At 50.9% G+C, this 23,925-nt stretch overlaps 1 protein-coding gene across 5 annotated transcripts in view; it reads right to left on the bottom strand.

Moving 5' to 3' along the window:
• Nucleotides 1-23,925, bottom strand: part of GRAMD1B (GRAM domain containing 1B) — a 180,088-nt gene that overhangs the window by 84,719 nt on the left and 71,444 nt on the right. The window contains exons 1-2 of one of the 5 annotated variants that reach the window (XM_090026806.1): nucleotides 6,572-6,709; nucleotides 5,899-6,088 (exon numbers count right to left, since the gene is read on the bottom strand). The exons of 3 other annotated variants lie outside the window; for them this stretch is intronic. In XM_090026806.1, coding sequence (XP_089882932.1) covers nucleotides 5,899-5,975 — 77 coding nt within the window. In that variant the 5' untranslated portion in view covers nucleotides 5,976-6,088; nucleotides 6,572-6,709. Of the gene's footprint in view, nucleotides 1-2,823; nucleotides 2,868-5,898; nucleotides 6,089-6,571; nucleotides 6,710-23,925 lie in introns of those variants that run through there. One more of the 5 variants, XM_090026808.1, reaches the window with a different exon arrangement.

Raw genomic sequence — 23,925 nt, forward strand, 5'->3', positions numbered from 1 at the left:
ATGCTATCTCCACCCCCCAACACACACACCTCAATCCCAGTCTGAGTAGGTGCTGGCTAATAAAAGCCATGGAAATAAACAATCTTTAAACCAAAGCCCTGAGATACAGTAAATGGGCATCTTTTCTGGCTTCATTCATCATTCTAATTACAGTTCCTAACAGAGGAAAACACGTCTCCTGCCAGATGGAACAAGTATATCAGGTGTTTAATTAACTCCCCTTCCCCCCAGTTTCTCCTAGGATATTCCCAACGAGTACAGAGATAAGCACTTTGTCTTCAGCATCAGAGGATTGCAAGGCAGATCTCCGATGTGTATTGTCCCTCGTTCATTGTGGGTCACTTTTACCTAGGACCCAATTCCCTCCTCGCCTCGCTGTCCCTTGGCTGGAGAATCCCAGCCTCACGCTGGGGCTGGTTGTCTTTGCGTTGTGCCAAATGAACTGCTTCCCACCTCTCATTTAGCAGCAGGGACAGGCTGAGTATGCCACCACTTTTAATGCTATAAATTCATAGCAACATGCCGTGGTACAATGGTGGGAGGTCACAACAAGTTGCCCGTCTTGCTGCAGCACAATATCATTGCACTGTAAAATGATAGCACAGAAGAGTAAGGCTCAGCTTCTTCCAGGAGTACTGGCCAAACCCACTGGGAATGAAATAGGGACTTGCTGATGGGAACATTAAGGAGATGCCAACTCCTGAGATGTCATGACTAGCAGAGAGGAAGGACAGCGCATGTACAAAGGAAAGAAATTGTAGCAGTAATTAACATCCTGCTGCTTCATCCCATTGATGATCTCAGCGCTCAGGCTGAGAGAATAAACCCTTTTCTCATGAATTTCCTGCGAGGCCCTGGAGAAACTGAAAGGACTTACAGAAAGTAGGTATCATCCTTCTGAAGACTCCAAATGAGCAACAAGAGGAGACGGAGACCGAAAATAGGAAGTGAAAAAATGCAACAAGTAGCATAAGTCTACTTAGGACTCTCTTCTTTGACAAGGTACATGGGAAAAACTCACTGTTATTTACCCCAGGGAAAATCCAGAATGTCTCTACTGAAGCTAGGGCTGGCTGAAAAAGCAAGTTTCAGAAGCCTTCGTGCTCAGCAGCGGGCCAAAAGAATTCCACTTTTCACTTAAATGTTTTTTTTTCACAAAAATATCACCAGGCTCTCTGTGTACACCTCTGCCCGCTCGCAATGACGGGTTTGATAAAAGTGTCATGACAAATTACCCCAAAACAAAAATCATTGCAAAATATCTTCAGATTTTTTTTTAAAGGCCCTTGTTCAGTGGAGAAAAGCTTGGGAGTATTTTTTTCAGGAAACCAAGCCCTAATTGACATCAGGCTTATTCCAATACCAGCAAATTTCAGAAAGTGTCCCCAAGTCCTGGGCCTCCAACATTTGTGACAGTAACTCCAAGACTAAGGACAGGCAACCTCAGTCCTAGGTGAGCCGACTGTCACTGAAGATCAACAATGATGGACAGCAGGTAAGCCAACAGGGTAATGGGGATCACGTTAGATGTTATAGTCCCTCCAGAGCTTAATCACTGGTTCTACAAAAACCAAAAAGCTGTTGTAAAATGCAGCTGCTTCTGGAGTAAAACACCTAGTTGCTCAACACCACAGCCGTTTGGGACAGGAAGTGAAGACAAATACCAGATCCAGACGGGAGTGAAGAGGAGAATTTACTTAAGGAGCAAATACGTATTCAATTTGAAATTTGGCCAAGCCATGGGGATAACACTAGACCTCTGTGACAAGCACCATGGGTGCTTTAGTAACTACAGGTGCTCAGCTGAAAGATCGTTCCCTCCAGGAGCACAGCAGCTCCTCCGACATCAGGTTCAACGCTGCTTTAAATGGAAGAGTTTCTTAATCACTAATATTACCTCCTGGTTTTCCCCACCAAACTTTGAGTCTTGCCAATCCTGTTCAGTCCCATGAGCTGTGGAGGTGATAGGACTGCAGACACATGGGCCAGTTCCACTGTGGGGTTCACAATACTGGTAGGCTGGTGCTGTGAAAAAGCTGCTGCTGGGGCGATTTGCGGGCACTGACCCCGAGATATGCCACGGTCCAGTGGCCAGATATATACATGCACCCCTGGTCCCAACCATGCTGGAACAATGCATAACATCCACCTCTCATTTCTGCCTTGCAAACCCAGCCCAAACTATCCAGCCACAGTCCCGCGGTTTCAGGCCGTTTCTGATCAGGAAAGCAGCACCTACAACCTGGCAAAAGCAGCTACTGCAGGCAGCATGCTGCAGGGACGCAGAAGGCCCTGCATCCCAGACTCTCCACTGACTTGCTCACTTCCCTGCTGCAAGTTCCCCTGAGGCCCTCTGAAAAAACAAATCAAAAAGCTGAAAGCCATTTCTGACACGCCAGTTGGTTTCACGGGGATGGGAATCCTGCCTCTGCCATGCCCTCTAGCTTTGCTTAGGTGTACTACAGCAAAGCTGCCTTTAGCCAGCAAATAATTCATCCCAGCTAATCCCTGCCTTTCCTATGAGGGCCAGACAAAGGAAACACAAGTGCAACAGCAGCCATCAGCCAAGGGACAAACCCCATCCCTGCAATGGCCTAGACTGGCGCGTGACCTCTCTAGGGCAGGAGGATGCTAAAGTCAGACCTCAAGGGAAAGCAACACATGCATCCTCCTGCAGACGGGTTCCCCTTACTGTTGCCCCTGGTGCTAATGCAACCCTGGCAATCTGGGGTCGGGAGGGAGGAAGTAAAAGGATGAGTGAAAAAAGAAGTTGCCAAGCGAAGCCACTTACGCACAGTGAGGCCGGCAGCATTTCCATCCTACCTTTGCTGTCGCCATATCAGACGCCTCCATGTTTTCTGCTTGGCCTATCAGTAAACAAAATCATTGGGGGAGAAGAAAGGGGTGGGGGGGAAGTCAAAGATGAGGAGGAGGAGGAGGAGAAGACAAACAATTTGACAGGTGGATGAGAATCCAACAAAAGCCAGTTAAGGATTAGCCCCAGGCCCTCCAAGTTGCTCCCACATGGGGGGAGGAGGAACAAATGCCCTGGGGGGCTGACTTCCCTGTCACCATCCAGGTTTAGACTCTTGGCTAGAGGAAGGCACAAGATTTGATCCATTCTTCTGTTCCTTCCCACCCCACCCAACCCGTGATGCTGAGGAAGACAGCATCCTCCCATCTTCCTCTGCAGTCTGAGCTGCTTCGGGGAGTCGGCAGGCCAGCTGCCTTCCTCTTGCCCTATGGGAAGGAAAGGCAACACCAGAAACCTCCCCAAAAAACCGTAGGACACCTGGAGGGAGGGCAAAAGCAAATGGGTGCTAGACAGTGCATGGGTGCAGCAGGGGGACTGATGGGTGACAAAGAAGAGGGTGCAGGGAGGGAGCAGGTAGCTTCTGAAGAGAAAGGTATGAATAAGTGCAGGGGGAAAGCCAGACGGGTGGAGGAGAGATGGTGCAGGGATAAACTAGAGAGATTCTTAAGAGAGATTTACAGGTGCGGGGTGGGGGGAAAGAAAAGCAACTGGGGTTTGATCATCCGCACCCTTCTGAAAACACTCACCTCAAAACAACACTCAGAAATTATTAGGCCTAATCTGGGAACTCTGGTTCCCACTCTCAGCTCTGAGCCTGAAAATATCAAATCATCATCTAAGGTAAATTTGTACCAGTGCTGAAAGGCAGCTGCATCTGCAGAGGCCCCTGCCTCTCTGAGACCGGCTGCCTGATTGGAGGAGCAGGATGACTTCATACAGCCCCATTCATCATTCAAGGTTTCCTGCCCAGCAGGGACAGCTTCTCCGTTCTCCGTTACTGCAGTTTTCCTTTTTGGTCTACTTTATTATAGTAAATCAATCTGGATTCTATTAGCTGGCCAGCCTGGGAGTCGAGGCCTGCAACTGGTCACAATGCTCCGGTCCTGGCAGACAAACGATCCTAGCAGGAGGGACAGGAAAAAGTGCTGCAGGGTCAGGCCAGTTGAAGTGTCTGAGAGCCAACAACATCACTTCCTGAAGGCACTTGCTCTCTCTCTCACATACATGGCCAGCACAGCACTTCACTATGCGTGCACGTATGGGGCAGTACCGTACAGCAAGCACAGACTATGGGGCACTGGTAAAAGATGCACAGCTCTCCTGTACTGTACACACAGACTGCAGGGCACTCATACACAGTTCACAGACCGCATATGTGCACCCTGCAAGGCACTAGATACAGCAAGCAGCTTGAGGACACATGCGAGCTGTGCCATCTAATATGCAGCACGCACACACAAAAACAAAACATAAGATACTGGCGCCTGAGAGCCCACAGATCAACACGAATAATGCCAACCTGCCTACACCCGAGGCCGATACACAATATGCACGTTCAGAAACACTATTGCAATCCTGGGTGGATGCATGTGGAAAGTCTGCATGTCTGTGCACCCCAGGCAGTGTGATTTTGCTGAAGAGACTGGCACACAGCACTTACCCTTCCGCCCAGTCATGGCCTGATGCGTCCCCATCCTGGCTGTGCCACCCGTTATTCTGGCAACTCGGAACCGCTCCGCACAGCACGTTCTCAGGGAAGTGCTGGGATCCTTAACACCCGTTCTGTGGGCACCCATACATACCCATCCTCAGCCCTGACCACGAGACTCACAGCTACTGCACTGATTTTTGTGACCGTTATGTCAATTCCTCCCACCATGGCTGTGACTATTACACATCCTCAGACCTAACCACCTCCCAGTCTCTGCTCCCCAAAATATTTAAGTTGGCTTGTCTTTGCTGGGATGGCAATGATCTTCTTCGGCATTTGTCTTCACAATGCCTAGCACAATGAGACACTGAGTGCTGACTGGGGCTCCCACATGCTACTGAGAGATAATAAGGTATCTAAAAGCAACCACAATACATATATGTAGCTACACAGGTGCCCAAACAGCAAATACACACACCTTCCATAGTCAGTCTAGGCCAGTGGTTTTCAATCTGTGATCCATGGACTATGTCTAAGGGGCCCATGAAAGATGGCTACAATCAATCAAAAGTATATGCATACCCTCACACACAATTAAAGGATCCGCACAGGTCCGCACCTCTGTTCAAAATTTCCAAAGGGATCTGTAAATGAAAAAAAGGTTGGAAACCACTGGTCTAGGCAGTTTTGCTCTATAGCCCTGTCTTCTGGTCCAAAAGCCTTACACTACCACTCTGAGTGCTCCACAGGCAGCACACTGCCCGGTTTATATCTACAACCACCACATGCATGTAACAAGGATGAGTAAATCAGCCTGGACCCACACAGAAGGGACACCAGCAAACTCTCACCCAGAAATCCAACAAAGCCTGGCATGGAAATTCAGAGAAACCTGGGCTGACATGCTGGGTCCACTTCTGCAGCAGCATCTGTCTGATTCCAGCCCAGCACAGTGGCGGGTGAGCCAAGACACCGCAAAAGCTGCTCTTTGAGCAAAGCGCAAAGGGCAGTGGTGAAGGTCTTCCAACGAAGCCCTTCCTCAGGAAATAACCAGCCTACTAGCACAGACAGACAGACTGAAAAACCTTCAGGTGGAAACTGAGTGCCTCATTCTGACTGCAACCCAGCATAACACCAGCGACAGGCACTGAAGCATCCCCACTTCACACCTCTGTGATCTCAGAATCAGGATCCCAGATATTTGGCTGCCTAACCCAACTGGTCTGCAAAAGACCACAACAATCCTTCATTGCTAACACAAATTCGGGGAAATCTTCAAAGCATTCAGCTTGGCTTGGAATTGAAACGTGCTGATTTCAATAACAGCTACAAACATATATCCCCCCCCCCCCCCGCCCCCACCCCCACACACACAGACACACACCCCTCTACCACTCCTTGGCACATCTGGAGTGCCACAATTTGCACGTACCCCACATCAGCATCAGTAGCCATCCAGGCAGGGTGCACGTACATGCACACACATGCAGCTGCTACTGTGTACAGCATTTTTTTGCAGGGATAGATAACAGTAATCCAACTGCTGTCAAGGAATTAGTACTGTTCCAGTTCCACTCTCACAAGCATCTGTGGGATAGCAGCCCCACTTCCGAGGGAGGCCACTAAAATTAAAAAAAAAAAAAAAAAAAAAAAAGGCTGTTATGTGAGCACCGACCACAGCAAAGCCAAAGGGCACGCAGGGCCTGAACACATCGGTCTCTTGGGAAACATGGTTGCACTCCTGTGTATTTAGACCAAGGTGCTACGTATCAGGCCTGTCACTTCTACAGCACAGCTTATCCCATCAGCCACAGCTGCAGAGCAGTCCGCAGAGCACTGGGCAGGCCCAAAGGGATGGGGCCGTCACAGGCCCAGATTGCAGGTGGGGCTTTGCTTACTGAGCAGGTGCAAGGCAGCAACTGTTAGTAAGAGAACTGGTGAAAGGGAAAACTAGGGGGGGAAAAAAACTGAGAGACTTCAGGGAAAAAAGAATGATGGCAAGGAAAGGTGTGGGGAGGGTGGCAGGAACACAGGAAAGAGAAAACATGAGAGTAGGGGACCAAGAGGCGTACAGGACCCTGGGAAAGGATGCCTGCTGGAGAGACCTGGCCGAATCCTCTCTGAAGTCACCAGTCTTCTGCAGTCCTGGAGTCTCTGCTGCCAGAGGAGCTCATTTGCAATCCCAGCATCTCCAAGCTGGGACCCCCCTGCCTCTGTTTCCTCGGGGAAATCTCAGGAGGGACTGGCTTTCTCTGTGTTGCAGCCGCTGGGAAATCATGTGAGGCTGCATTTCCACAGAAAAAGAGGATGCATCATACTCGCTGCATCATGGGAGCTGTAGTTGTGCAGTGTGCGGCACTCGGCGGATGGGAAAGCTTTTATTTCTGTGCTCCATAGGTGCAGTAAATGCAAGGGCCTGTGAGTCCAATTAGCGGGCAGGGAGGGGGCCCTTGGGACTGGGAGTGGGATCTGAAGTGGGAGGAAACGGGGAGCTCTGGAAGAAGATAATGCTGTTCCCTGATAAAGCTGCTCCTTGGAGAAAGGTGGAGGCAGGCAGTTTGAGAGACAGCGGAGAGGGAGGGCTCCCTTCTGCAAGGCGAAGGAGGTCCAGCCTCTGGGAGGTGGAAAAGAGGGAGGGCAGGAACTGCTACACATTTTCTGTCAAGTAATCTCGCAGGGATGAAGCTGCTTCAAGCAGAACAACACCCATTTTCATATGGCATTTTGCAGTTTCCTTCCTGTTTTATGGTTTGCACTAGGACTTTGGGAATTGCTTTGTTTTGAAGCCACCCTTTGCTTGGATGGGCTCTGGTTTCTTTCAGAAGTCGGCTTGTTCGCACCGAATAAGGGGCCTGCAATCAACAGGAAACTTCCTGAGACTTGATGGATTTTTCACTTAAATTGATCCATTTCCCGAGTTTATAAACAACAGGGGGGAAAAAAGATCACCTTGCACTGCAAATATTTTGTGCACTTCTTCGTGGAAAAATACCTCGTATCAGGGTCTCTCTTACACCTTAGGTACTGGATAAAGAAGCCATAACTGGGAGAGGTTATTTCCACTGCCTGTTAGGCCACGGTTTTCCAAAGGCACCAGTGATCTGTGGTGTTTCCATTGTTGGATGCTGACAAACCCCAAACTCTCTGGTTTGCAGAAACCATTGACCATGGACGGTCTGGATACCAGAGCCCATTAAGCATGCCAGCTTGCGAGCCCCACTCTGAAGGCACCCAAAACCACAGCCCCTTGTGAAAACCTTGACTTAACAAATGCATGAGAAAGATAGCAAAGTGCTGGCCTTTATACAGAAGCTGCATCCTGCCTGGAAACCCAGAGACATCTCTAATAATTATACCGTGGCATATTGCATCAAATCCCCCTTCAAAAGACCTGCCTGTTGGATCAGACCCAAGGTCCAGCACTGTCTTTGATAGAGGTCAGCACCAGAGGTCCCCACAGTCAGATTCATTTCTATTCCTAATTTACAGTTAAAGCTGAACCTAAGTCTTTCTAGGACAACAAAACTAGGTGCTCTGAGAGAGAGGGGAATTAATGCGAGTGAGACAGAAATAGATGGAAAGGGCAAAAAGGAGGGAGCGTGTGGAAAGACTTGAGTTACGGGGGAGTTTTGTGGGAAGAAAGGCTTTACTGGCTATGCCTTTCTTAAGGAATACAAAAAAATGGGGTCAGGAGCACTGAAAGGGAGCTGAGGAGGAAGGCTAATTTTTAGGGACCTAAGAAGAGTTAGGGCTGGAGGAAAAGGAGCGGTGAGGTTTTTGGTGTAAACAGAGGCAAGTAGCAGAGGGCAGATGAAACAGTTGAGCTGCCGTGTGAACTCTCTCCCTGGCCCTACATTATGGGCACTGCAAAGAGAGGCTGAGAGGAAAAGATGTTTAGGAAGTTGTTAGGAGGTACAGAAGGGGTTTGGGTTGGGACAAGCTATTTCACCAGTTGGAAAAGAGACATTTGAGGGACAGTCCTAAGGATAATGAGTGGAAAGGGATTACAGCAAAAGGAAAAGAAAAGCTGCCGGCTTCCCATCATTTGGAAAGCCCAGGGGAAGGAGAGGCAGGGAGCGGGTAGGATAAATTGCAAGAGACAGATCCTGGACTCAGGATACTAATCTGGGGAGAGGAACAGCAGCCACGTACTCAGCTGTCTCAGCAGGTCCAGCCAGTCACAGGAGCACCATCTGCCCCTCTCCATGACAGCCCAGGACGGTCCCTTCAATTGCCCATAGAGGACAGTGCTAGGGAGGGTGGCAGATGCACCATTTCTAGCTGGGAGCAACCCAGCTATGCAAAGATTGTCACTGTCCTGTGCACCAACCAAGGCATGCTCCAGCCATGTCCTTGGGGCAGAGGCCCCCAGAGACGACAACCACAAGCTGAGATGAACTTGGAAGGAAATCCAGGAACTCGGGTGCCCTTAGATAAAGCCCAGGAGATGGAAGGAGGTGGTCTGGAAGGAAACACCTTTTCCAGGGCAAAGCAAGGGGAAATCTTATGATGCTTGAGACTTCAGTGGACCCCAGCCCCCAGCCCATCCTTCAAGCCAGTTGCTGACCAGTTGAAATACAAGCGAAGGGTGGGAGGAAAAAGCAATGCTGCAGTGGAGACAACTGAGGGAAGAGGGCATGAAGAGCCCAGCGAGGTCCAGGGAGGGGTTAAGTCAAAGCATGAAAGAGGAGAAGAGCAGGGCATGGCATGGGAGAGAGCAGAGGGGACTCTTCAGTACTAATGACAATGCCTGACCTTTTTATGGTGCATGATGGAGTGGGGTGACACATGCTGCCATCTTATCACCAGACTGGGCACAAATGCTCTGAAGCAGGCCAAGAAACAAGTGTGAGGGGAGTAAAAGGAGCAGGAGGAACAGTAGCAGCACACAGGTCGCAGCAAACACTCACACGGTTACAGTCATTGCAAGGGGGAGGTGCTCGGTCCACGTGCCAACGTGCCCCCCAGGAACCCAAGGAAATGCCTCTTCAGCAGCCGCCACCCTGGCACCGAGAACGACGTTCCCAAATCCTCGGGGGGCGACGCCGTCGGCTCAGTTACAGGCACGCACAGCACTTTTGGGGAAGGAAAAGTCCCTGTGGACTGACGCGGCTCCGCCACACGGTTGGCTCGGGGTGCTTTTTTCAGGCACCAGAGTTTCGGCCCTGGAGGGTGATGGGGAAAGCTTGGATGGATTTGCTACACACGCCCAGGCACCAGCCTCCTGTCTCCGCTCTCAGATTTCTTCTGTCAGGGGAAATCCAATTTTAAAGGTGCAGCTGCCTTGGAGTCTGCCGAATTCGCTGCTGCCACAGGATAAGATGGAAAAGAAAAAAAAAAAAACAACCCTGAGAGATTAAAGAAGAATTTTGGACCGGAACCAAAAGGATTTGAGGTTAATAATCATCAGAATCAAATTCTCGTGGCCAGGATTAACTGATATTAGTGGTGCTTTCAAGCTAACCTTGCCCCGATCCTGGAGCGAAGCTGCTCTCATCTAACACTGCTTTCCCCACTCGTGTCCCGGCAAAGGTCTGATTTGAATCTCAGTAGCGCCAAGAGCAGACGGCTTCTTCCTGGAGGAAAGCAAGGATGCTAGGAAGCTCAGATGAACGCTCCAGTTTGGCTGGTAGAGGAAGAACTGGAGAGAAAAAGATCCAGGCGCTGCTACTCCATCCTGGGGGGCGGACGGGTCCTTCCCACTCTCCAAGCCTTCTCCCAGGACGCTCGGGCTTGCAATCCACTGGTAAGAGGGGCAGCCCAGGCAGCCCAAGGCAAACTCAGGAGGCAGCCGGCGCTTCCCGCACGCTTGCTCCTTGCTTTCTGCTTGCTGACTCATTCATGAGACCTGCTCTCCCCTGCCCCCCAAGCAGCACGTGGCCGGCTCTTCTCCCCACGGACACATGGGCTGGCCCGGCTCTCAGCACCCCTCAAGGTGAGGCTGGAAGGGAAGGTCCTCACCTGGAGAGAGGGGGGAAACCAAGGCCGAGATTTTTTTTCCCCCCCTAAAGAAAATCAAAAGCCGTTGGGACGACAATGCTGTTCTCTCCTCTTTGCCCCAGCTGGCTCTAAGAAGGAGTTAAAATCCTTGATGCTGAGGACTATGCATTTTGAGACCTTGGCATTGAAAGCACAGATGCTCAAGGGGAGCGGCTAGAGAGAAGTGGCTTCATTTTTAAAGGGGCAGCAGTGAACAGGGCGAGCAAATTTGGCTCAGACACGACACAGCACAAGACTTTGCTGAAAACGTGGCTGACCCTAAAAGGGATTTTCACCTCTTTGGGTGCTCGGACCTCCTGCAAGAGTGCTGGGGCCAGGACATGAGCTGGTAGCAAAGCCCAAGCCCTTGGTATTTTCATGTTGTCTGGAGTTTGGGATGGGACAGGAGGGGTCAGCTGGCCTAGGGAACAGCATGTTGCTGGGGCAGTGTCATCTAACAGCTGGGATGTTAGCCCAGGGGGGTTGAACCGAGCAAGCTCTTTCCCAAGTCTACCACTGCCATGGTGCGACCTTGGGGGAGTCACTTCTCCTCCCCCATGCCTCACTTCCTGCCCATCTCTCCAGCGGGCAGGGTGCCATTCCCTTTCCTTGGAGATCAAGAGATTAAGAGCTCAGCGCTCAAATTACACTGCAAGGCTTGGGCGAGCTGCACCAGGGCAGGACAAGGAGATTAGTCCCAAGCCAAGGTTGAGGGAGGAAACTTGTGCCTGATCAGCAGCCTTGGAGGCAGGAGTGGTTGGGTGGGGGCATCAGAGCTTGGCTTCCAGTGAGGAGGGCGACTTGTCTTCCTGGTGAGGGAGAGCTGCTCCCCGCACATCCCTCCCCAAGGCATGCTCAGGACACAGACTTCAGTCCTGGCTCTTAGTTACACACAGCTAGTCTCTGGGCTGCAGGGGTCTGGGGCTTGGTCCCACATCCCAGGCATTTGGGGATCCCGCCTGTGTGCTTTGTTTGCTATAATGTCTACATTTCCACCCCCCCCACCAAATGTTCAGGTAATACTTTAAATGCTTATTTTTCAGCCTGCCTCAATGGCTCTGCTTTTTTTGGTTGGACTAGAAGCTGGAGTGTCGTCCAGGCTCCAGAACAGCCGCTTGTCACAGCCTGGTTCAGCGCAGCACTGTGCGGACACCAGTCAGGTGCAATGGGACCTATACAACAAGTCCCCTGGGAGTCTAAGTCAAAAGGATCTGGGTCAAGTCTAGTTGCTGTTCCTAGCTCTGGGATCTCAAATCTCGTGCCTTTTCCCTGAGCTTTGAGCCCAACTTCCCTAGCGCTCTCCACGAGTGCTTCACATCTCCGGAGCCCCCTCATTGCTTACCCAAGGGTTCACAGAGTGCCACTGAGGGCAATACTGTTTCTAGTGACCCCTCAGGGACAACATGGCAGGCAAGCAAGTAGCACAGGATCAAAAAGGACCTCCCAGGTTATCAAGTGCAATCCCCCTGCCACTTGCACTTCACATAATCCTTTTTAATAAACCCACCAAGCTCAGCACTCCAAGGTACGGCAATTCACACTCCATCCATCAAAGACACAGGGATTTGAACACACAGCTGCTAGCATAAGGAGCCAAGAGGCATACCACTGCACCACAGACTTTCTTAAGCAGAGTCACTTCACTCTTACAAATAGTGCTGGCAAGTCACCGGTCTTTATACAACAGGAGAAGTTTAAACGCATCCAGTTTTAGTCTGATCCTGCCCTTCTGTGAGTCCAAGAACTGCCAGTGCATCAGACCAGGTAGTCTCATCTTCTCTCTCTGTCCTGCTCATCCATGCAGAGACTCCATGGTTTTCCAGGCTTGGGGTTAATAGACAGTCAAGCTGGTGGTTCTAGACTGCTCTGTGCCTCCTTGACAGCAACGGGCCTTCAAAAAAGTGTAATGCACTTTCCCTGAACGGGGCTGCTATCTGGAATCTGAGCCAGTAACCTTGTCTCCATCAAGGCTTTGCCAAAGACGTAGCACAAATTCAAAACTGAAGTTATGGTACAGAACAGTGTTCACAATTTGATACGGACATCCCATGTTATGGCTCCCCCAGTACTTCCATCATGACTGCACACAGGAAGCAGCAAATATGTCATGGGGAACGCCTGATCTCATGAGATCCCTCCCCAGGAGGCTCAGATTAGCAGCCACATTTTGGAGGTGTGATGTTCTGAACAGAATCACACCTCCAGGCCTCTTGGATACTGCAAAAATTGAAGACTTCCCTCTAGGGCAGCAGTTCCCAACCCTGGATCACAATCCAAATGAGGGTCGTGGGGGCAATGTCGGCGGTGCCGCACAAAAATGATGAGCCACACCGTGTGCCAGGAGCTCCCCCGGGCCGCCACTGCTGCACTCCACTCCCAGCAGCGGGGCATGGGAAAAAAAGAGTTGGCAACCACTGCTCTAGGGGATATGAATAAATACCTGACAACCCAGTTTTGGCTCCTATCTCTTGCATGAGACTTCACATGTGCATTGTAGAATTCCCTTGCAGGGACACCCTGCATGTGTGGGATAAAGATGCAGCAACTTTCTACAGTTCTTCATATCCTTCTCTCCTGAAGATGGGGTGCCCTTGCCCAGGAGTGGTTTTGCAAATGATTATATGCCCGAGACAAACTACACGCAGTGTATAGAAAAGGCACTGGCCGGCGTGGGGGAAAAACGATTTCTCAGGGGTACCGCATGCACTTTGGAAATAAAAAAAGCACAGAGCTACCAGCCGCCAGGAGTGGGGGGAAATGATTTCTACTGGCAGTGGGTGAATGCAACAGGATTTCAAGAGAAGGTTTGAACAAGTGTCCCAAAAGCTGGGACTTCCCCCAGGAAGGAGGAGCAATGGCCATAAACTGTTAAAGGATGGTTTCAGGTGGGACGCAAGGAAAAGCTTCTTTACAGTAAGTGTGACCAGAATCTGGAATAGACTTCCCAAGGAAGTGGTGCAGTGCCCAACCTTGGAAGTCTTCAAGGGGAGACTGGGCAGACAACTTGCTGGGTTCATTTGATCTCAACAGTATCACTGCCCAAACCAGGGGGCTGGACTCGATCTTTCGAGGTCTTTTGAGGCCCTTCATTTCTACTATTCTAGGACTCTTCCTCCACCTTTGCACTGATGGGACAGCCCACAAGAAGGGCCCTGTTTGGGGCAGTGTCTTTGCATTACTGATTCTCATTCCAATTGCTATGAAAGGGCATGCGACAGGGTGTTGGGCAAGATGGGGACACAGCATTTGTATGACTTTCTCTCAAAGAGAGTGAAGGTGCAATTCCCCCTTAAGTTTGGGGAGGTTTTAAGCATTCCTATTACCCATGCTTATCTATCTATCCCTCCCTTCTCTAAACCCGGCATCCAAGTACTCCCCACCGTGACCAACCTGAGAACAACAAGCTTTGCATGGCAGCCTGGCATCAGATAAGGGCGATGGGTGCACTGTAAACAAGAGTCGCTGGAGGACTCTATGAGGACAACAGCGCGTCTATCGAGCTGGAGGAAGCTGGTCCCAGAAGCTGCTCCCTGTTCCTCCAGCCTCGCCTGCCGAACCTGGAGAAGCTGAAGCAGCGGTGCCGGTCAGCAGCACTTTCTCCTCAAGCTGCAGGCCCAGGCAGTGACTACACTGTAACAGGCAAAGGCCAACTTTCTCAGGCCTCCAGCTACAGGCCAGCAAAGCTGGCTCCCAAGTCAGATCTGGACGGGGGTCCACACTTCCTTGTGGTTTGAGGTGGGAACAGACCGAGAAAGAGCCTCTGTAAAAGTGCGGCTTCCCTATCTGCTCCCTGCCATCCGCCAGTCTTATCTGCCAACTTACCGACTCCAAAGATTTTAATCCTCTTAGCCCAGCAAAGCTACTACCCACCCACCCACCCACCCAGGTGCTTATCTGCTTCCCACTCTGAAATATCGGAGAGTCAGCAGCACTACGAGGAGATTTAGCTCTGCTTTCTCTCCCAGCTTGCTGGCTAAGCTCTGGCTGCAAAAGCTTTATTATTACTGTTTCAGTAGAAGGCAGAAAGGGCCCAGCCTCATTTCCACTGCCTGGTAGGAATTTCCAGGGTTGCTAAATCAGGGCAGGAAGGGAACTGTCTGTTTTGGCTTTCACTATTGAGAAAGAAACTGTCTATTACTGTCTGCTTTGCTCCACAGCCTGCAGAACGGTTATGGGAAGTCATATTGTGCCATTGTCCCATGTACCCTCCCCCCGTGTGGCCACCTTTCATCCCATCTTAGACATGACTGTGAGCTCTTGGAGGGGAGGAACCTTTCCCTGGTTCCTTGTGTATGCCGCTTACTGCCCTGGGGTGCTGGTCTATGGCTCCCAGCCACTACCATCATGCACAGAAGTAACACTAGTGGGCCCAGTGTCTTAGCACTTGCCAAGAAATGAAGGTGGCAGAAGCCAGAACAAGGAGCAACAGTCTCAAGCTGCAGCAAGGGAAGTTTTGGTTGGATATTAGGCAGAACTTTCTCACAAGGAGGGTAGTAAAACACTGGTTACCCACAGAGGCGGTGGAGTCTCCATCCTTGGAGGTTTTCAAAACCTGGCTAGACAAAGCCTTGGCTGGGATGATCTAGTTGGGGCTGGTCCTGCTTTGAGCAGGGGGTTGGACTAGATGTGACCTCCTGAGGTCCCTTCCCACCCTCATTTTCTATGAGTCTATGGCCCCAGGACTAAACTCACAACTGTTTCATAGTTGTTAGGGGCTGGAAGGGACCTTACAGATGATTGGGTCCAGCCCCTCTGCACTACTGCACAAAGTCAGGAAAGACTGCTGGGATCAAATGACCCCAGCAAGATGGACATCAAGATGCTTTCTGAAGATCGTGAGGGTGGATGAGCATACCGCCTCTGTGGGGAGCCTGTTCCAAAGCCTCGGTACTTGACGTGCATCTCCATCTCACGTCTGACTCCAAACCCAGGTAAAAATTGTGGCTTAAGATGCTACCTGACCCAAACGACAGACCCTGCTGTTATCCCTTCCTGAAACTGGAGGCTGGGAATGTAACAGGGAATGGCAGAGCAACATTTATTCAGTCACTTTTCTGGCTTCAAGAAGATAAGAAATTTCACTCTCCCCCTTCGTGAAGGACAGGGGGTAGGAAAAGGGGATCCGAGAGCTGCTACATCACTGTCTAATCATACCTTTGTTTTCCTGCCCTCTATTCATCAGTCAGTCAAACTACAGAGTAGACGCCAGCAAGGAGGAGGAGCATGCTTTCAGATCTATTTCCCGCAGCAGCATTCCCAGCATGACTCACCCACGTGCTCTCCAGTTTTGATTACACCCTTCCCTCCTTGGGAAGGGAGGGTTTCTCTGACAGGAAGACAGACAGGCCTTGTCTACACTAGATTATTTGGGCAGAAACTTCCTACTGTTGCTCCGGGATCAGTTGATCTCCCCTGCTGGTAGTAAAACAAGGGAGCCTCCTGGTATAGAAAGGGCATAGTGCTGGTCACGCCTGCTCAGACTAGGGTATGATGGCACTGCCACCAATGGCACCACCACAGGGAGGGGTACTGCTAAGGTCTAAAGCCGTGTCTGTTTCTACCTGCCTCTGCCAGCAGACCCTGCGATGGTAGGGAGCCGTTGCGATTGCCAAGTCCTAGAAAGTGCACATCCATACGCTTTTGGCAGCACTCTGGGAATGCACCAGCTGCTGAACGGGCCATGACACCCGGCTGAAGGCATGGGACTGTCTTCTTGTGCCTTTTGCTGGCTATCGAGCACTGGGAGAAGCCTAACTCTCCGCAGCTGAGTGAAGGGCTCTGTCGGCGCAGAGAGGTTTGAGTGAAAACCAGCTCAGAGTTTGGCTAAAACAACCCTGTAGCACGGGCTAGGCACCGATATACACACACCCTGAGAGCATATGGTCTTCTGCACTGCTTAAAAGAGAGTGGGGACAAAAGAGGATTTGAGTATGAGTATAAGCCAGTTTTCACATGCTAGCTGGAAAATGAGTATGCGCCTGAGGGTGATAGGCGAGTGTCAGGGTAGGACTGAGAAAGGGTGGCTATCCTGCCGCTAATGAATCCCAGCCTCTGTGCCTGGCTACTGCACGTGCACATGTGTCTAGATGTTCATCACAGGTGAATGAAAACCCATTGCAAATTATAGCTGCCTCTGTCACAGTGGTGAACACAGGTCAAACTTTCTCCCTGTCGCAGGGAGACAGAGAGAAGAGAAAGGAGCAATCTCTCCCTGGTAAGTAGGACTGTCTGCACAGAAGGACATTCTGTACTGCCTCCTTACAAGTTATGCTCACACTTTGCTGATGGGTGATTGTAGGCTAGCAATTAGGACACAATGACCGACCACCAGGCCCGGCCCAGCCCTGGCCCAGCCATTGTCTTACTTTATAGCACCAGGCAAATTGCCTCCCAAAGGGCATTAGGCACCAGACTTCTTTGAAAACTCAGACTTAACCTCCCCGTGTCTTAGTTTTCCCATCTTCATAAATCCTTGGCAGTGAGTATATGTGGCTAAATTATTAATAAAGCTGTCTGAGGCCTTCCAGTGGATGGAGCTACAGTAGCATTTGTACTGAAATTTTAATGCCCCGCTAGAAGCTTTAAAATGGCCTCTCTTTCCTCATCCATGTTGACCTCCATTTGGCCAAGAGATGATCTATACGTAGAAGTCTCCACCTCAAGGTGCCATGGGATGGAGCCAGACGTCACCACGCCGCCACTCAGGCTGCCTCCCCCTCCAGCTGAGACGAGCAAGAAGCAGAACGAGTCCAAATCCACCCACTGAACAGTCATGCTTACACTCAGCAGAAGGGAGTTGTACCCACCATACCTGTGCCACATTAATATCCCTATATTAAGACCTAAATCACAATTAGTATGGCTACACACATGCAACCTTTGGTAGGTAACATGTATAGGAGAGAAAACAGGGACTTGGGGCAGTCAGAGCTGTTACTGAAGCGTGCGGACACAGCCAGCCCAGCTTTAAACCAGCAAGCATGGGCATGGTTAGAGGGTGGCTGCAGCATCAAGGGACTCAGAGCAGAGCCCGGCAATAAGCACGTGCCAGGCTCCGTGCTTCTGCAGCTGCTCCAAGACCAGCTAGTTTAAAGCTGGCTTGGGTATGCTTGTGCACTGCGGTCACGGCAGTTAGACACACCTCAGGTAGGGCAACAGTAGAGTCAAACTAGGGCCTCCGTTGGCTCAGTGCTTGTCCCTGGCTCCTTGGAGCCCCTCGTGCATGCAGTGCTGGTCTGGATTTCAGCTGGTGGTTTCACCTCCCACTGTCCCTTGTCGTTGGGCCACGTGGGACAGTGAACATCGAGGTACAGGAGGTCCCCCAAGAAGGCAGGCAGAGGGCTCAGCAGCTGATGGCATGCTGCTCAAGAGCCTGCTGATAAGGGGTGAGGAGGCCCGTGCACCGAGTTCAACCCCCTGCTTCTCCACTTGCTGCAAGAGCGCAACCTTACTGAGTTGGATCAAAAGGGGAAAACCTTAGCTGAGGCCAGCAGGTGGATTGCCATTATGCAATTGCCCCCTCTGCTCTTGGGAACAGATGGGCGTGAGAATAGGTGCTGACTCCATGGGTGCTCTGGGGCTCAAGCACCCCCCAAAAAAAACTAGTCCACAAGCCACGTCAGACAAGCCAGGTTGAAATAACATGCTTCCTCATCTGGGCATGCACAGGGCTCGGTGCAGGATCACACCCACATCCACAAAGCACCCACCAGCAAAAACTAAAGTCGGTGCCTATGGGTGTGAGACACTGAAATTTGGATCCTGTACAGTTGGGATGCCCGATGCAGAAGGGTCTAAGTTGGGAAGAGAAGGGAAGAATTCATTTTATTCTAGCTGCTTGTCAAAGCCAAATTACCCGACAAACCCATTCATGGGCACGTGCTATAATTAGCAGCCTGCCTCTGAGCTTTGGAGGAAGAACAATGCTGGCGTATGAGGAACAGGGAGCAGGTGATCTCTGTGCCCACGGCAGGCCTGCTGACTGCAGCAAATCTGGTAGTCCTAGCAAAGCAGCGTTGCTTTCATCAAGCTGCTACATCCTCTGCCTCTGTCCCACAGCAGAAAGTAAGTCCCAATGCTGCAGCAGCAGTTGAGGAAGAGAGAGAGAGAGAAAAGGATCTCAGAAGAGCCCGATTCCTTCATTGCCTGGTGGAGCAGAGATGTATGCTTCGCATTTGAATGTCCCAAAAGCACGTCTCAAGTATGCAGGTCAAGGATTTCAGCAGACATGAGGTCTGCATCCAAACCTAAGCTTTCTCCAAATCCGTGGTGAGCACCAGGGTTCTGATCTGAAGCCACGACTCATTAACCTCATCACCCCACAGCCTTCAGCACGCACAGAGCCACCACAGACACAACTGTAGCAGGGCTAAATGCTGACCCCTTGCAAGGACTCCCATTTCTGCACTCCAGACTTGACCTGAACGGTTGACTGAAAGAGCTGTTTCCCAAGTTACCCTCTTCCATCAAAGCCCCGTCCATTCCCTCCCCTCCTCGAGGAAGTTTTTTCTCTTTCATTGCTCAGGGGACCCAGCATCGGGTTGGCCTGCTCAGAGCCATACAGCTGCAAGACACCCTCTCCCTGCCAGAACAATCAGAGCAAAGCATTGCACAGGCCCTGTGGCCAGGCACGTGAGCAAACAGCCCGCTGGCCTTTTCCGCCCAGAGGCAGAGGGAAGGAGCATCCACCACTGCCCAGTCCCAGGACAGTGCCACGTTCTCCTGTTGGCTGTGCTGAATGGGCCCCACTGACTTTGGCTGCCTGGGCTTTGGGAATAAGATTCCCTGAAGGTACGGCTGTGGCAGGGGTCATGCATGCATTGCCTCTGTCTGCAGGTGAACAGGGATGGAAGCTGCATTAACACTAACACCGCTGTCTCTAAGGGGAAGAGTCGCAAGGAGCTGGGGTAAAGTATGCTGTGCACCTCAGGTACAGCATTAAGTGAGAAAATGCATGTGACCCTTTACTCACTCACACCAGTGGAAGTCAGGAGCACTTCCATGGAGCTCAGAGGTGAGCTATCACAGCTGACAGCCTGCAGCCCTTTGAGAATGAGTGAGCTGTCATGACAGTGGGACTTCTGAACAGGACACTTTATCTTCTGAGCCTCCCTGAGATGCACGGTCCTCCCCAGCACCGGTGTCTGGGTGCAGCCTGGAACCCACCACCCCGTCGCTCCTGTCGTCTCACCACGCTGTCCCACGTCCCCTCCGCTCGCTCCTCTCCGCAACCTACCTTCCTCACTCTCCTCTCCTGCCCTTAGCTGGTTTGGATGTGAGCACGACTGCATCCAAAGTATTTGTGCACGTGAGCCAAAGGCTTGAGTTAAGTTTCTCACAGGCTCAGTAGCTGGTATTGATACGCCCTCACTACCAGCCTGCCTCAGGGTCGCAGTGAAGCACAAGCCTGCGGTTCAAACACAAGAAAGCCCAAGACTGAGCCTGCCCTCAGCAGGGGTGAAAGTTCAGTGCAACCCGTGTGCAATCTCAGCTCCAGGCACTGATTAACAACCTCAGGTCTGTGCCCTGGGGATCCTATCCAGGTCTGCTTTTTCTAGGAGGAGTCCAAAGACTGAACCAGAGCTCTAGCCATCGACTGAGATTATTTGGAGATGAGATCTCTCAGCTCTCCTTATATGACAGCACCTCGGCGCCCAAGCAGCTCTCAGATGTTAACGAATTTGTGCTCGCTTTGGTCCTGAGAGGTAGGGAAAGATTCTCCCCCTATTTTTGTAGATGGGAACCAAGGCCCAGAGAGATGAAGCGACTCACCCAAGGTCATGAAATCTCAGTCCCAAGAACTGAACCCGGACCTCCTGAACACTCGCCATCACCCCGGCTACAAGGCCACCCTCCTCCCGAGCCTCTCTTCTCACTCTCCTTTCCCACCGCTCCGCATATGCCCGCATAGAGCCCACATGCAGCTCTCCTGCCTGGGCACCTGAACACCACCCTGCACAGACACCGCCTCGGCGCAGGGAAGAGAGCTCCCGCACGGCCGCACGCACGCTCCTGGCGACTTACATGACTCTGAGGAAGGAGAGTTTTTTCCTCAAGAAGGACACACGGAGATGGCAGGCCTGCTTCACCACCGTGCTGCAGGAGACCTTCTCGAGGCACGGGTTCTGAACCATGGCTGTGCCCTGCTGTGCCTCGGCCAGTTCTGGTACCTACATCCCTCGGGAAGGCAAGGTGCCAGCAGCAGCGTCCTGGCTGGAAGTATCCCAGAGCGCAGGCACCGCGCTCCAGGGTGTGCAGGCGGGTCCGGCCAAGCCAGGTCACCTGCAAGTCAACTTGGCTGGCAGCATCCCTGGCATCACCTTTGCTGCGACGTGCTGGCAAGTCATTAAGATAAGGCTGGAAACAGCCAAGATAGTAACCACCCCAATCACATCTTCCTCTTTATGATCGTTTTTGGAGTTACTCTATCGGTGCAGTATCCCTCTGCTGGAGACTGAGATATCTTCACTCAGCTCCCAGCAGCTTCCCAGGAGTATTGAGCGGGTGCAGGTACTTCTGCTATCTCTCTCTCTCTCTGTCCTAATTTTGCAGGAGTGAAACAGTGCAGCACGCAGAGCTCTACCTGTGCGTGATGTCAGGTGTTGGTGTGCCGGGCCGGGGGGGAGGGACAAGGGTGTTCAGTCCTCAGATCTTGGCAAGCTGCACAGGAAACTCGATGTCACGGGGGATACACTCTTGCTCCTTGCTGTAAGTGCAAGGACTGCTGAGTGCAGGGCCACCCGAGAAATGTATTCAGAAGGACAAAGGCCATTAGAGGAGCGCACGCAAACACGTGCACTGCATCAGCCATGCAGGTGTGAGCAGGAATGGAGCACCTGAAGGATGCTTTTGAACAGGGGTTACATGGAAAGGCTGGGGGCCTAGGGATTTATGTCACTCAGGCAAAGACCAAAACTCATGCAAAACTTTTAGTGAAGTCAAAAGTCATCACAGGCCTCCTCCCTCCCCGTGTCACTCTGGAGATCCAGCAGATTTAATGTTATTTGTCAACTTTTTGGTTCATGACTCTTACCATTTACTAAGCCAGAAGGGAAATACAGAGCACCCAAGCAAGGGACCAACATAAGAGGGATAGGGGTGAGGAAGGGAATGCAACTAGGTAACAGAAAATACAGTGTTAGTCAACTAAGCCCAGCAGTGAGTAATATGTGAGCAATACTACAAGCGGTATTGCTCACATATGTCAGAGGAAGTGCAGGCACTGAGTCTCTCTCTCTCTCTGGCAGGGTGCTTTGTAAGTGCTCCTGGTCTCTGAAATGCTGCTTAACCCCACTCTGAAATAACCTGGCCTTGCTGATTTTGCAGTATGCTGCAGGGTCTATTTGTTGCTTCTGAACTTTCATAGACTCATAGATGTTAGCGGCTGCAAGGGACCTCACGAAATCATCAGGTCCAGCCCCCTAAAACTTTCAAAAGAGTTAAGGGATATGAAAGCACTGGTTAGTGCATTGGAGTAGCTGTTTGTATTCAGAGCTGCTGCATGATAGAAGGGGCAAGTGGGTTGAACTATACCTTTGCTTTTGTCATGGGCAATAACAAGCTGCACTCCAAGCCTAAATGGGGGCCCTTTTGTTCGTGACAAAAAAATCAATCCATACAATGGGAAAGTCCCACCTTGTCTGATTTTCAGGCTGGGGTGGCAGATTCAAGGTGTACCCACAAAGCTAAACCTCTGGATGCTGCTTATTGGAATCCAGCCCAGACTCCAAACCGCTGGAGTTTTTCTGCATTGCTATTTCATAGCCACCTTAATACACTATACCCAGCTCCAAACAAATAAGTCTTTGTCAGTCCAGTGAACAAGAGCCACTGCTACCAAGGAGAGATTACAAACCCCATGTCAGCATAGAAGCTGGACAACACCGCAACTGCCAATAAAGGAGGTGAAGGCACCTCTATTCAGTGTAAATTGCCATGTCCCATTTTGGGCCCCCTGCTACAGAAAGAATAAGGACAAATTGTAGACAGTCCAGCAGCGAGCAGTGGAAATGGTTCAGGGGCTAGGACACACGACGTATGAGGAGAGGCTGAGGGATTTGGGTTTATTTAGTCTGGAGAAGAGAAGAGTGAGGAGGGACTGAATAGCAGCCTTCAACTCCCTGAAGGGTGTTTCCAAACAGGATGGAGCTGGGCTGTTCTCAGAGGTGGCAGATGACAGATCAAGGACCAATGGTCTCAAGTTTCAGCAAGGGAAGTTTAGGCTAGATATTAAGGAAAACTCTCACCAGGTGGGTAGTAAAGCAGTGGAACAGGTTACCCAGAGGTGGTGGAGTCCCCATCCTTGGAGGTTTTTAAGGCCCGGACACACAAAGCCTTGGTTATGATGACATAGCTGGGGCTGGTCCTGCTTTGAGCAGGGGGTTAGACTAGATGTGACCTCATGAGGTCCCTTCCCACCCTCATTTTCTGTGATTCTAAGGCCGTTTTCCATCCCTGGATTTAGGTCATGTTAAATATTTGCCTTTTCAACGAAAGGAACAAAAAACCTGCTTGGAATTAAACATAAGCTGAAGCAATACTGTAGATCAGCCGATGACAGAGACAGGTCAGTAAGTTCAGGACCGTCCTGACTGCAGAAACAGTCTTGACACCTTTAATGCTGATTATAAATGGTCAGATGTAACGCACAGGTATCCTAGCAGCTCCAGCCAGACGGGGCAGGACCATGGCAGCACTCTGGTTCAGTCCAGACTTATGGAGAACAGAACTGCCCGCTGAATCACTTCTTCCTCTGCCCATAGGACTCCAATCTAAGTACTTCTCAGGCCTTACCTTGTTAAGTTTTGCAATCCCAGGCTAAGGTGATGCTCCCATGTGTTAGCCAGACAGAACCCAGGTATGATCTCAGCACCCATCTGCTCTGCTGTCAGCTTCCCTCTGACCTAGTAGTATGCATTGCTCCCAGCTAGTCAATTATCCCAGGATCAACAGCACCGTTGAGACTGATAATTGGAGTGAAACATATGGAGAAAAAGGTTAGCTACAACTACTAAGTGCTAATTCTGAGCCAAACCCTCCGCTGGGTTATTAATTAGCTCTCGGGGGTTGGCTCATCCTCTCTTGAGATTCAGATCCTCAGGTCTTTGCAAGGCTGTTACTCATTCCATCTCCCATTAACTCCGTTATGGGGAAGGCAAGTTTACTGGGAGCTTGCCTTAGTCAACACTGAATAAGCTGGACTTGTGATGCAGCAAGAGGAAACCCAGCTGGGAGGACGTGCCCTCAGCTCACCCTAGGAAAGAAGTATTCCTGCCATCAGAAAGCTTTTAACCCCAGCTGTGTCTTAAAGAGCTATGCACCCTATTCCAATAGGAGCAGAGCAGCGAGAGTGCAAAAACCCCTGCACAGTCACCCCTTGCAAAAGTGCTAAGCCATCTCACATTAGCTGCAGCAACAAAAGCAAAGAAGAATGGACAATTAACTACCAATTCAGGGTGTGCACAGTTGCTTATTGTCCCTG

Source organism: Crocodylus siamensis, chromosome 14, assembly GCF_052110815.1.
Source record: "Crocodylus siamensis isolate JL-2025a chromosome 14, ASM5211081v1, whole genome shotgun sequence".
NCBI lineage: Eukaryota > Metazoa > Chordata > Crocodylia > Crocodylidae > Crocodylus > Crocodylus siamensis.